This window comes from Equus asinus, chromosome 10, assembly GCF_041296235.1.
Source record: "Equus asinus isolate D_3611 breed Donkey chromosome 10, EquAss-T2T_v2, whole genome shotgun sequence".
NCBI lineage: Eukaryota > Metazoa > Chordata > Mammalia > Perissodactyla > Equidae > Equus > Equus asinus.
The window spans coordinates 92935592-92950691 of NC_091799.1; the positions used below are offsets into that span (position 1 = coordinate 92935592).

General features: G+C 34.6%; 1 protein-coding gene across 6 annotated transcripts in view; it reads left to right on the forward strand.

Moving 5' to 3' along the window:
• The window catches only part of CDH18 (cadherin 18), a 909359-nt gene extending 899371 nt beyond the window's left edge, over nt 1-9988 (forward strand). For 4 of the 6 annotated variants that reach the window (XM_044779468.2, XM_070519846.1, XM_070519845.1 and 1 more), the window contains one exon: nt 7565-8406. Coding sequence is in view for 2 of the 6 variants with exons in the window: in XM_044779467.2 (XP_044635402.1) it covers nt 7565-8055 (491 nt within the window). In the remaining 4 variants the exon portion in view is untranslated. Of the gene's footprint in view, nt 1-7564 lie in introns of all 6 variants that reach the window. The other 2 variants (XM_044779466.2, XM_070519844.1) reach the window with 2 other exon arrangements.
• Nucleotides 9989-15100: the final 5112 nt, after the last annotated feature.

Sequence of the window (15100 nt, forward strand, 5' to 3'; positions counted from 1 at the left end):
GTTCAAAGTGGGCACATATTTTTTTCCAGTCTCCCCCAACTTCTACCTTTCTCTTAGCAGCCTTATCTTTTGCTCTTTTCTTAGTTCTGTGCAAACATGAAAAAAAAAAAAAGAACAAAACTGCATGCTTTGGTGAGACAGACATTTTCTTCCAAGAAATGTTCCTTGTTTTGTTTCCGGGGTGGAAGACAAATTACTGGTACAGAGCGGGTGGAGAGCAAGGTAGAATGACGCTGAAAAGCAGAATGGATATTTACTTGGATAGTTTGGGGCTTCGCTGGCGCGGCAAAGATGCTAGTCTTTGTTCTAGGAGGGTAAAGAGAGATTTAAAGCAAGAGAGTCCCATCATAAACTTTGCATTTTGATAAAGGATGCCTATGAATGAAGTAGAGAATAGATCTCATGATGGCAAAAGACATGCAGGCAGACGGATTAGGAAGGCGATGCAATCGTCTCGCTCAGACACAGCGACATTTAGCCTTGCATACTGAGAGCGGAGGGGAAGAAGGTGGATAATGTCAAGATGTTTCAGTGAAATCGAAAGTGATCTTGGATAACATGATGCAGATCCCTGGATGAAAATATTTATCAAAATCTTGACTAAATATTTACTGGAAGTGTCTGAGTTTCTGTATGAAAACTGCAATTTTCCTAATTTCATGTCAGTGAGCAAATATCTAATGTGTCTAACATAATGTCTTTTTCTTAAAACGAGTTTCCAAGAGCCAAAAATGACACAGCAAAAAATTCCCCAAAAAAGATGGTCTTGGGTAAACATGTGGCTGAGTTAGAACAGTGTCAAAGAACACCTTTCATCTCTTGGTGAGTGTGGGCCGTGATTTCCCCTGAGCTGGGGGACACCAGAAGTGCACTTTGTTGAAGTCGCTACAGCAAAAAAATACGGTACAAAGAAAGAAACAGAAGACTAGGCCTGAGCTGTGATAAACTGCAATGTGCTAAGTCAAGAAGGATGAGATACCAGAGAGATCGAAGAAGGCAGAAAAGAAGGAAGATAATTAGTAAAGTATAATGTCCAGAGAGTCAAAGGAAAAAATGTGTATTAAAGAGGACAGACATTCAAAAATGTTAAAAGCTGCTCAGAAATTAAATAAATTGAATAGCAAAAAGTATCAGTTGCACTTAGCAACGTGGAGCATGGAGATTGGACATACCATAACAAGAACTATTTCCTTGCAGTACATAGTCTTTTATAGTAAAAGCATGATGGAGAAGGAAGCCAGGAAAATCACGCTTTCTAGATTTTATTTGTTTATATATTGATTGGTCACCAATGTTATTTTCTTTAGATATTAACATATTAACGTCTTTTGTCTTTGAAAATTAAAACAAAAACTCATAAAGCAAATAAAAAAATAAAATAAAATAACTGCATACATTAATTCCTCTAGAATTCCTAACTTAAACTACAAAGAGTAGAACTCCATCACTTTAATATAAATTCTTCTAGAGTCCTTATTCTGAAAGATAGTTCAGTTGGGGAACTATAGTTCAGTTGTTACCTTTGGCTTTTGTTTTCATTTATCATCATAAAACTATTTTGTGAACTAAGATAAAAGTTTAAAAAGTAATTGAAAAATGTTAATATACAGGACCATGTAAGGTATATTATGTAAAGTAATATTTTATTATTTCATGAAACAATACTTTCCTTTAATCAATTTTATGAAAACGTTTCCCCTTTGGAGTAAACAAGAGGACATTTAAAAATTTTATGCTATCCCTCAGGACTAATGAAACAAAGATTGCCATTTGATACGTCTATGCCTTCAATTTTTCCTGAAACTCAAATTTGTTTTGCAGTTTTATCCAAAGGATATAGAATAATTTCCTACGCTTGGGTTTAAACAAAATTACATTACTTATAATGTAATTTATATTTTTCATGACATTGCAAGGGTTTATTGTTATTCAGAAAATATTTAGCCAACAGACTTAGAATCTAGTCATTTGTAATTTTGAAATAATATTGGTTACTGTGAAAGCTCATAATTTTCAAAGAAAAAAAAATTCTGCAACACCAGAGGTTGCACAACTTTATTTTAGAACTTGTAATTTTGAAATAACACTCAACCCTAACAGCTAAACAAATTGTGAAATTAATATTTTAGTATTGAAAAATATTTTAACTATTAGCTATTTGTTTGTGAAAATGAGTACGATTGCATAAACCCAGAGCTAGTTGTGCCACTAATTAACCACATGACCTCAGGCAACTCAGTCAGACTCTTGTTTCTGTTTCCAAATCTGTGAAAATAAACTTTCAACTAGAAGGACCTTAGTCATCTGTAAAATTCTGTGGTGCTTATTTATGCTTTATTGTAGGTTACATATGATTTAGTATTTTACAATATGGTCAGACTTCAGCTGTGTATTTACTGATTATCTGAAAATGGTGCTAGAAAAGCGATGGACCCAACTTTAAATTGTAGATGTGCATGTTGTGGGTTGGGTTATCTTCTATCAGGATTACATTTTTTGGGGATGGTAGGGGAGAATTTAAAGTGGGCCTTCAGGATGCAATCAGAGTTTGGTGCTGGAGGAGCAGGTAGCTATAGTCCTCTTTCCCTTCCAGAGATCTGACGTTTCTTTCCCCATCTCACCCCATCGCTTGCCAAGGGGACCGGGGCAGTTGGCAGATCAAACCTTAATCACACTTAACTCAACAAATCGTTGAATCAGGATCTGAATGTGACCTCTGCCAGCTACTCTTTCAGCACACACATCACATATAAGCGGGTGACCTAGATGAGTCCGCCACCTACGTTGCTCCTACTCTTGCATATATATTTCCTGATAGATGGGGACCGGGCTGGATTTGGTGTGAGGAGAGAGAAGGACTAGGAGAGGAAGTGGAATTGGTGAGGAGATAATTGCCAACCTGTTCGTCATCAGAGCTGCCTTAAATGACTTTGTGGGCTCCCCTTGGTTTGAAAAAGTAAGTTTCGGTGAGAAGAGCCATTATCAGGTGTGACCAATAGCACTAAAGAAGCTAATAAAAGTAATCTCCTTGACTTGGGGCACCTCATTCTACCAAATTTACTACTAATATATGATGGTATAAAAAAGAATTGAGTAATATTTAGGAGTAAAAAATCTGCTATGAAAAGTATTTGGGGGGGGCAGTCTGTTGGGAGTCAGTACATAATGTGTTCACATGGAGGTTGTATGACAGTTTAAGTTATGAAAACTCGAAACCCCATAGTATTCCAAGCACTGCAATGATAATATACAGAAATAAATAACATATATGAGAAAATAATTAGAAAAATATTTCTGCAAATTTGAATTCCTTTATGGTTAAAATAAATTAATGACACAAATTCATTTTAATTTTCTTAAATAAAAGGAACCAAGTGGGTTTAAAATCCTGGCAAAACTCAAAGAGAAGAGAAGAGAAGAAAAAAATACACTAACCAAGAATAAAATATTCATTAGAATAAAGACATCTCAAAAAATTTGTTCATGTTTAAGTCTAGAAAATATAACCAAACTTCAAAATACCAGAAATCATTTATAATTTTGAACAAAGAAGGACAAGCTCTGTATCTCTTATTCCTTTTATAAGACCATGACTCTAACATATTATATTTTCTGAGATGACCCACTGTAAGAAGAGGTACCTTGTTTCTCATGTCTGGTTTGATAGACTGTCAGGGGACGGGTCATTTAAATATACCCATCTGACTGCCAGTTTTTAAATAGGAATTTAACTCTCAAATCTATATGCATAATTATTATCTTCACTCATTGTCTTAAATTTGGTCTTGGGATTTGGGGGGAAATATTTAGTTTGGTTTTCAAACATTAAAAAATTAATTGTTTGGTATTATTAGTAACCATAAGCTGATTTTAAAAAATATATTTTAAAATTATTTTTCTAGTGAGGCTATTACTATTCATGAAGATTCTCTTAAGACAATCCCACATTGTCACTTTCACAGAGATTATTCTTTTGTTCATCCACATAAGAATTGTTTATGGAGTATCTACTCTGTGCCGTCTGCTCCAGAAACATCTACTGAACAGACACGAATGAAAGCAGTTAATTAGGGGCACAGCTTCTCATCTAGTTTCCCAAGTCTTCTCTGAGTTGATTTGAATTTGCCTCTTACTAGAGGGGCCATATGTCCATATTTGTCCTGATGTCCTGATGTAATTATAAATGACATCCCCTTTCACCTTTAAAAGTATCTCTGATTGTATGATTAATTATATGCTGATCTGTATATTAAATAGGTATGTAACAAATCTAGGAATCCTTGGTCACTGGCAAATAACTATCTATACCTGGAAAAGAGATAGACATAAAAGCTCAAAGTTCAAACTTAACTAGTACCTATATTTTGAGTCAAAATATATCAAGAATATTTTCTTAAATTTGGGGGAATAAGCAAATATAAACTATCTTAATAATAAACCCAGCATTATCTCCTATGTTTCTTTAGAAAAATATGATACTAATATTGATGAAGGATGCAAATTACCTCCATACTTCAATAACAGTATTGATCACATTCTCCCTGTTACGCATGCCCATAAATTCCCTTAACATCAACGACCAACCATGTCAACATAAAGAAAAATAGGTTGATTTATTGACAAAAGAAATTTTACGATAATAAATTAGGCAGTCCTTATAAATAGATATTTTAATCTAGAACAGCCTCCTCACTGAATCATAAAGATGTGCAGAAGTAGATAGTGGACGATAAATCTAAACCTCTCAATAGAATGAAGTGAGTTACTTGAGGAGGCTGCTTGGGTCATTGGATTAGAAAGCTGGAGGCTGGATTTACACTAAGGAAACAGTGAGGTACTAAGGCATATTTACTGCATTCAGCAAAGGTCTCCCCACCCCCCAAATAAAGAGCTATATTAAAAAATGTCTTTGAAGCATAAGCAACATGCATGGGAAACTATTTTATTCTGTAGCATAGTATCTGTGACGCAGGGCCATGCATAGCATCCACATTTCATTCTCAGCTCTCTGTAATCACTCTGTTCCCAACACAGTGACTCAGTGCTTCCCTGTGTCTGCCATAATCTCCCCCATTGCATTTTCCCCTTACCTTGTCAGGACCCTCTTATTTCATAATTTTCCACATGATTCTCTGACCCTCGCTAAAGGTGTTTTACCTTCTTTTGCCTTTATTCTCATAGGCTCCCACTTGCCTTTTCTCTGCAAAATTAGTTTCTTCACAGTGCACTGTGACTATCTCTTTTGACATATAGTAGACTTCTCTCTCATAATGACCCTTTCCACATCTGGCTTGAAAATCTATTTCTCTTCCTCTCCATATTTTCAAGTCTTAAGGAGGTATGTACACTTTGGTATCTAGGTAAAATACAGGCAAAGCTCATCTATATTGTTTATGAGTAGACATCAAGAGGGGTTAAACTATAAAGAGAAGCAAAGAAACAATAACAGAAGTAAGAATCAAAGTTACTTTTTAGAGGTAAGGGGTAAAAGGGCAGTTTTGAGGGAGCCAGGAATGTTCTTGATCAGGGGATGGCTAAGCTGGTGTTTGTTTTACAACCATGTGTTAAAGCTTTCATATAATTAGGATTGCCGAATCAAATACAAAATAGAGATATAAATAGATAGACAAAATACAGTATAGAAATGTGAATTTCAGATAAAATATATATCTGTAGATCTCTAAGTCTGTGTGTATATATATACATATATGCATACATATATACTTACAGATATATTGCATGGGGCATACTTCTGCTATATATATATATAATGCTATAATATACTTATGATATATATTTTTTATGCTATATTATATAACATAAGTATGTCCCATGCAATAATATTGTCAAACATATACATCTATTTCATATATGTGTTCATATAGTATTTGCATATGCATGTGTGTGTCCCAAATATTGCATGAGACGTAGTTGACTATATGTATGTGTGTGTGTATATACATACATATATTTTCGTTATTCATCTCATGTTATACATATGTAATACATATACATATATTTTTATTGTTTTTATTCATTTTAAATTCATATTTCATTGGGTGTCCTGCATTATTTGCTAAATCTGACAACCATACATGCCATATGAATGTACTTCTGATTATTATATTGTAAAGAATGTTTAAAATACTAATGAACCTAATAACTATCATCACAAAGCCTAGAATATCAGCTAGCCAAGAAGAGAACAGTCTGTAGAGATGAAGTAAAGGATTTGAGGCCTAATGGCACAAAGTGGAAGTGAGGTAATTCTTCCTACTTAATAATGGTTTAATAGAGTGATCTGAAACTACTGAAAAATGGCCAAAGCAAAGTACGCAAGACCCATTTCTCTCAATGCATCCAATGGTTGTGAGCATACTAGTAATAAGGACTCATCCACTGAATTTGGTAAAGTTATTCTGACTCGTGTCATACTGGTCACCTAGCTCCTTATTCCATATTTTTAAAATAATGCAGAATATGGTAATGGAAACATTGTCACTTTGGATGTGAGAAGTTGTAGATCATGGCCCAAGCTCTTCCACCTGCCATTTATGTGATCTTAGACTTTATATCATAGTTACTCATGTAATCTTTGCTGAGTCTCAGTTTCCTCATTTTAAAAATGGCAAAAGCCAGGGCCGGCCCAGTGGTGTGGTGGTGGGGTTTGCACCCTTTGCTTTGACAGCCCAAGGTTCGCATGTTCAGATCCCAGGCATGGACCTAGACACCACTCATCAAGTCATGTTGTGGCAGCGGCCCACATATGACATAGAGGAAGAGTGGCACAGATGTTAGCTCAGGGACAATCTTCTCAAGCAAAAAGAAGAAGATTGGCAACATATATTAGCTTAGGGCCAATCTTTCTCTCTCTCTCACACACACACACACACACACACACACACACACACACACACACAAAAGGAAAAGTAAAGAAGTCATGTAAAGAGAATTGTGCAAACTGGAAAATTCCTGAAACATAAATTGTGTACAAATAAAATAACATCTTTTGCAATTTGATATAGAAATGCAATTATTAATGCATGATAATATTATGGACAAAAGAGATCAACCACATAAAATATTCCTGCTTTGATTTCCAACAAAGCACCAAAAGTAAAGGGTTTAATGTAGGAGCTCCTTCCTATTTTACAGAAACCGAAAATATCCTGCCTTTAGTGTATCTCCCTACAAAAGTTAAGCATCTACATGTAGACCACCTCACATAATATTATTTTTCCAGTGAAAATCTCATATTGCTTTTCCATCATCTGTGTCCCTCTGCGTAAACACTGAATGGTTATACTGCAATGCGAGCCAAGAATCCCGACTGCATAAGATCAGTGATTCCCAATGTTTTGTAGGGATAATCATTTTTTACATTCTTTGAGATATTAAAAAATCTTGAAGTGTTATTCAAAGAGTGCAGAGACCAGGGTTGTGTTACACTGCAAGCTGAAATGAAATGTAATTGACGACAGGAGTTGGAAATTGCTGATGTCAAATCTTCAAGAGTTTCCTTCTTTTTTGTCTAACTCTTCATCCTCTTTGCATTTTTCCTCAGCAATTGTAGTACTTTTTATCACCCTGAGACGCAGCAAAAAAGAACCCCTGATCATTTCCGAGGAGGACGTGCGGGAGAATGTGGTCACCTATGATGACGAGGGGGGCGGGGAGGAGGACACCGAGGCCTTTGACATCACAGCCTTGAGGAATCCGTCCGCTGCTGAGGAGCTCAAGTACCGGAGAGATATCATACCCGAAGTGAACCTCACCCCCAGACACCAGACATTGTCCACCCTGGAAAGTATAGATGTTCAGGAATTTATTAAGCAAAGACTGGCAGAAGCCGACCTAGATCCCAGCGTTCCCCCTTATGACTCTCTTCAGACTTATGCCTACGAGGGCCAGAGATCGGAAGCTGGGTCGATCAGCTCCCTGGATTCAGCAACAACACAATCAGACCAGGATTATCACTACCTTGGAGACTGGGGACCTGAGTTTAAAAAGTTAGCTGAACTCTATGGAGAAATAGAATCTGAAAGAACAACTTAGGGGGCCCATTCTTGGAACACTCTAGAATTTGCTTCCTGAGCAAGTGGAGATATAACCTCAGCAATGACAAGGAAGAAGCCTGGAAACAGTACTTGGAACTGAGCAAGCTGTGCACAGCTACTGTACAAACAAGTGCCCTTTTCATGATCGAAACTGGGTTATTTAATCGGAAGAAAGTCAAATTAAAAAAAAAATACAGAGAAAAAGCTATTGTTCCTTGTGTATATTTTCAATTGCTCAATAAAGTCTGTGGTACTGTTTAATTAAGAATACCTGAATTAAGCCAAACAATGATATTTGTTTCAATATTTTGTGGTTTCTTTTAAAAAGCAAAACTAAACAGAAAGATTCAAAATCACTTACGACTCTGATTTCTAGGGGTGGTACACTGCAAAATGAAACTTGTGAAGGTAATCACAATCTCTTTTTTCCACTTTTCTGGGTGGACTCTCAACACCCACACTCTGTTATGGTGACAGATCTCATTAGCTTTGTCTTGTATTTAAATTACATGAGGTGTACCCGGGATACCAGACCACTCCATCATGGACTTGTATGTAAGTTTCATTTGCCCTCCCCACTTCTTTTCTCCATACAAAATTGATGGAGCATGGGGATTTGCTGCTTGAACTATAATGTATGCAACTTCTGTGCACCAGTTGTGTGCTGCTCTGAAGCACGGGCACTACTGTCTCTGTCCTGCCTGCCCCCTTTATTTTAATAGGAGAACCCCCTTTTTTTAAATGGATACAATGAATAGTTTAAGACATACTCAGATAATCCAATATGTCAGGGAAAGATTTAACTTCAAGAACAGCTGTAAACTTTATCCTGTGCAAAATGTTAGAGAATTCTATTCTTTTATCCTTTTATTTTAGTACATTTAAATCAGCTGTTTGGATCATTTCTAAACCTAAAATTAGCTGTCAAAAATTATGCTATTGGTTTTTGCTTCAGTCTGATTGGCTTGCTTATAACATGGGCAGTCATAAAAAATATGTACCTCACAAGATAGCAATGTAGTCTTAAAATTCATACACTTACGATTGACTTACCTTTGTTCCTTACACAAGTTCATACATTCCCCACTTCACTGAATAACTAGCCCCTTGTATATTTGAGATAGACAGGAAAATGTGTAGGACTAGGAGCAAAAAGTAGGAGATTCACACTTATCCTTGGACATTTCCACCAAAGTCTCTGAGCTTCAAGATCCCTACCTACAAAATAAAGATGGCAAAAACTGCCCTGCCTACCTCACAGGGCTGTGTGAGGACCAATAAGCATCTGTAAAAATGCTTTGCCCTCTGCAACGTGTTCTGTTACATTAATGCTTGCAGATACTATCTAATTTTTAATTCCGTTAGCTTATAAATATATAGTTACATGCATTTGGAGTAAAATACTACGTTGTCATGGGAGAATATCATAAAACCTTCAACGGTGAAGTAACTGCTAACTAAACGTATAATACATAAGTTTAATTATTTTGATATGTTCCCAGATGATAAGCTAATTTTCATGGAATTTCTTTGCTTTTTCCCCCTAAGTTGTTTAGATAATATTTTGCTGTGGTTGCACTTGGTCTTATAAGAATTCATAGTGTAATGGTCCTATTCTCCAAAAATGACCACCTTTATGTATTTCAGATAAATTGGAATCCTGAAACCCACAAATTAAGAATTATTTCAAAGAGGAGTTTTTTTTCTTTACTCTTTAAATTTATCATAATCTAGTGTCTTCAAAAGTGATATTACATTTTCTGTCTGATTCAACTTATCCGCAAAATTTTGAATTTTGCCTCTGCTTGAAACTGCCCTTTGCTATCATTTTACAGTTTTGAGGTATGAGAAGTAAGTAAATTTAATTTGAATAATTCTCAATTTGTGTTTTAAGCCTGAGGAATAAAATGTAATTTAAGTTTTTTACAACATTTTAGCTTTCCAGATGCTGCTTTATCATTTTTTATATCTCAATGGCGTGCATTCCAGTATGAAGCTACATCAAAAGAGACACTCAGGGGCTGTGGGGAATAACCTCTGGAAACACATACTCTATTATGCTAATGCTGGACTACAGTCATCCTGAAAGAAGGGTAAACCTTTCCAGAAGTACCGTGGATCCTGGTGTTTCGACTTTCCTATGCACAGAGGACTAGGAAAGCCAGATTTTCAAAGTCTATTAGGCTTTTGGATTTAGATTTTTGATAAACTATCCATGGCTTTGTTTTGTTTTTGTATTTTTTTAATATTCATCTATAACTTTGCAGATGAATGTTTAAAAGATGAAAATGTATGTATACATTTAACCATTTACGTAAAAGCCAAGGACCTCTGCATGGTTTTGAGTAGTAAAATATTTCCCTGATTTTGCAGAAAAAGCACCCTAGACCCATCTAGTTTTTATTATGCATTATAATTATAATAAATTGCTCCTAAGCCCCTAGTATTAAATCTAATATGAAGGCAAAATGGAGCTTCTGTAGGCTTGAAATATTATGTTTCCATGTTAATGTATTTTAGAATTTTGTTAATAAAAGCATTCCAAGTATTATTTTTATTTGAACTCTGAAACAAGGCAATTATATCAGTATTATAAGTATGGATTGGGTCTCATTTTTATTTTCTTTGCTACTTTGAGTCGAGAAAAAAATAAGGATATATAAATACTCTGCAAATGGACTGAGGTCATTTAACACCCAATGCCTTGTTTTACAATCTGCAGTTTGTGAATGTCAGAAGAAAATTCGCAGTGTTTAGTGGGCAAAGAATTTGCTCCTTGACTCTGAGCATTCACTAGCCACAGTTAATCAGCTGTGGAATCATATGTGCTTCCACATAGAATCAGCTATGGAATCACTAATGTGACTTGGTGCATTTTATAAGCCTTAGTCGATATTTATAGATCTAAATAAAATATGACTTTGAATCAATTTCCTTTGTTCTAATAAGATAAATTTCTACAGACAGACCCTCTACAAAACGGTGGCTGCTAAATTAGAAGAAATATACATAGTTACAAGTTTTTTAATCCAAAGTGTTTCTTATGAGAATTTATAAATTCCAAATATTCTTTGTGCAAACACTAAGTTAATAGGTCTTGCAGAAATCACTAAAGATCTCTCATCAGAAATTGTTTCTATGACAAATCTGTACAAACATAGATTTGAAGAGGAGATTGAAGAGGAAACTATCACTGAAATAAGTCTCTATACAGAGTTAAGTTGTGACTTTCCTATAACCTGGTTCAAAAAAGAAAATATTCTAAGAGACATTACATCCACATAACCGTATACACACATATACGCATGCACATATATCTTCTTGAAGAATATTTGGAATGTAAAAGAATATTCAAAACAGTGACTTGGATAGTGATATGATTTAAATAAGTAATACATACAAAATTTTAGTACCCAACATATGGAAGATTTAGCTAGAAGTTAATGAACAGTTTTTGGCCTTTATTTTGTATCCAACCTTGGACTAACCTTCAGTGCTATCACTGACTGGAGTTGATTCACTGGTGTAGTTACACAGGGTGGACAAAATTATCAAATAGTTATAAATCTAAAATTTTAGAAATAATGATTCAATGGACACAATGTGGCTATTAAATACTAAGAAATGCTTTGATGTCGATGTTTAGTGTACTAAAACGTAGTCAGAAATCTGGGTAGAAGGAGAGAAGTGTATTGAATCCACCATTTTCAACAATATAAAGATAGCTTAAATATACAATTAGTCATTGTTTTATTTGTTCTTACACACCTGCACCCAAAGGTTTGATTTGTTGCTTCCTGTTTGGTTTAGTTGAATGTATAGGGTAAACAAACAGAAATTCAGGTAGACATTCATTTCAGCAGCCATCAAGAAGCACAAGTTAACTGAGCGTGGTAATGGGTACACTGGAACGTGCATAGATCCAACACTTTGGGGGTAAGTCTTCATCTGCTTATTAGTATGTACAGCTATTCAACAAATCAGAACTCTAAAGCTGATTATTCTGGAAAGAGAGAAGAGTGCCCTGTTTCCAACTCAAATTGTGCTTAGCTTCAAGGTATGGTAGCATTCAATTAACTTACTTGGCTTTCAATTTCAAGAATAGAACAAATCTCAGAACAGTTCTTGGGAGATATGTACTCAAATTCAAATTCTCTCTCTCTTTTTTTTTTGTCCTTTAGGATTAAAGGCAAATTAAATATTATCTGAAGGAAACAAAACCATTTCAACTTTTATTTTCTACCTCATCTACAGAAGGTAAATCTTTTTGCGATATAATAGTACAAATCTCATGAACTCTACCGCCAAAAGTAGCTGACAACCATTTGAAGATAATACTAGCACACAACTCACTCCCTTTTTTAAAGATTCCAAACAGATTTTTTAAATGAAAATATTAATAGTAACACTTTTTAACATGTCAAAAGATGTGTTTTAACTTTGACTTATACCTATGAAAGATGTAGTGAGGTGTTTTGTTTTTAATAAGGGAAGAGATCAGAGAACAACAAAACATATCTTTCTTTGAAGCATTGATGCAAAAAAAATGGTCTTAGGCTAGTGAGGAATGATTACGTTTATTCATTTTGCTGAATCTATGGAAATGAAGGATCTTTGTCCTTCAACACTACAAAGACATCACACCTATTTCAGTAATGATTCCTTTTTAAAGTCTTAAGTGAAAGCGAGTGGAGAAAATAGGCATTCAAGGTCTCGCGAAATTATATCCTATGGGGAAGGCACACGCCATCTATAGATTAAGCTGGGTTCATCTGATGGTTTAGTCTTATTGTCCGGTGATATCAACTTGGGAAGTAAGAAAATGGGCTATAATAATTAGTGTCACTCTAATAATTTCATCAAGGCATCTTTTCTTATGTCAAAATGCATCAAATTTTTACTCTAAATCATCTACTTCTATATTCAAAGTGCCTTTTCAAATGCCTTAGTTTCAAACAGAAATTCATACAATCTAACATTTATTAATAGAGTAAGATTTTCTAAACACACACTATATGTAAGATACTATTGAAGGCACCGAAAGGGATGTAAAGAAAAATGTCTTAGTAATAGGTGTTATCATCAACGAAACTAGACTCTCACTTGAGAGTTAGACCTGTAAAAAGCTATAGACAACGTAATATGTAGCAAAAAGTGGCAAGTGTTCTAATATAGGCTTGGATACAATGCTAGGAAAGGTGGCAGGATCACATCAAAACTGTGTCAGTGATGTGGAACACTGATGTACTACTCTATAGGACGGGGGGAATGATACAAGTGCAGAGGGAGGCAGAAGCAGAGGAAGAAGTTTAAACAAAAGGACAAAAGGAAATTTCTCTATGTGGAATAGAGGATTCATGCAGGGAAATAATGATAATGTATGATGTTAAGAGAAGTTAGAGTTATATCTGAGGTGACTGAATGGAACTTATTCTTTAACCACTGTCATTGAGTTTGTTTCCCCCGCAAACAGGAAAGTGACCATGATCAGACTTCTCTTTTAGCAAACTGAGTCTTTCATTAATGTCTATCCTTCTGTAAAGATATATTAATGAAAGATTATAGAGTTATGTGTACCTACAGAAAAAAATATTAGACTACTTTAATTACTTCCAAAAGATAATTGTCTATTTCAGGAATATATCTTGAGAAGGTAAAAAAAAAAAAAAAGAGCCATAGTTAATTTACATTTCAGGGTTTGAATGTTGCAGTCACTTAATCTTATCAAGTTATTCATCCTAGTAAAAATAAATTAAAATGAGGGCAAGAGAGATACTTTCGAGAAGAATACTTATTCATATAAATTTATTCTTAACTGGATAAATGTGTCTATCTTCTATAGGTACTGTTATAGGTATAAAAATATTTTTGAAGTAAAAAGAAGTAATATCCAAATACCAAAGACCAAACTGATGCCTTAATAAAACTACACCAGTTATTTTTAAATAAATTGTTTTTAATAATTAACACAAAAGATGTCACATACTCTAATGTTTCGTGATATAAAAATTCCATTTGGATTTATTTTCAAAAAGTGACTATCATACAACATGAAGATTCAATGATTTGTTATTATCACAGGTAGACAGCCTGGAATCTCTTCTTTTATATCTTCTGTTTCTCACCTTTTCTTCTTTCACATTCACTTGCCTTTTTTTTTACAACCCTTGAAAGGCTATGTTTGAGTAATTGCTATATTTAATGTATTTTTCAGAACAAATTCAAGAAAATGTTTTTCAGAAACAGAAAGTCGTTATCATGTTATTTTCAGGGTTCTGATTTTCAAAGCATTTTCTCCCCCTCTGTCGCTAATCATGCTCTTCCTCACCATAAAATAATAAAAGAAAATTGCATTTAGAAAAGTACTCTGTGACAGTCACTTTCCTATGAGCTGGAGGTTTCAATCCATGATGGGGTTTGGTTTTGTAGTTCTCAAAACACTATGTATTTCCAGTCTCCCGGAAGGCATCCTTCTTCATTCTTCCAAAGATAGCTGGGGCGAAAGGTTATTTTTGTTCATGTAAAATTTATTTCTAATATTTTAAATGGCTTCGATGACCTATTTTATGAGCCATTGAAATTAAAATAGTGCTTTACTCTTTACAAAGCATCTTCAATATTATGTTTTAAAAGTTTAAAGTATAATTATAATTTTCAAAAGAATAAGTATAATTTCATGGATATCCTTCCCTTCACTAAAAGAAAACTTTGAAAATTGGTTTTTCAGAAAAACTAACACTGAATAAATCTCCAAAATTTCATCACCTAAGTGAAGTTTTCTCTTTTCAATAGCACGTAAGTTTCACAATGGTCATACAATGATAATAAATGGCAATTAGCATATCAATAAAATACCACATTACACATTCTTTTAATACTATCTAATAGTTTGATTGGTTTGTCAATTGTCATGCTGTGGCAGCTGCGAGTTGCTATGACACTGAAAGCTTTGCCACCAGTATTTTAAATACCAGCAATGTCATCCATGGGGGACAGGTGTCAGTGGAGCTTCCAGACCAAGACAGACTAGGAAGAAGGACCTG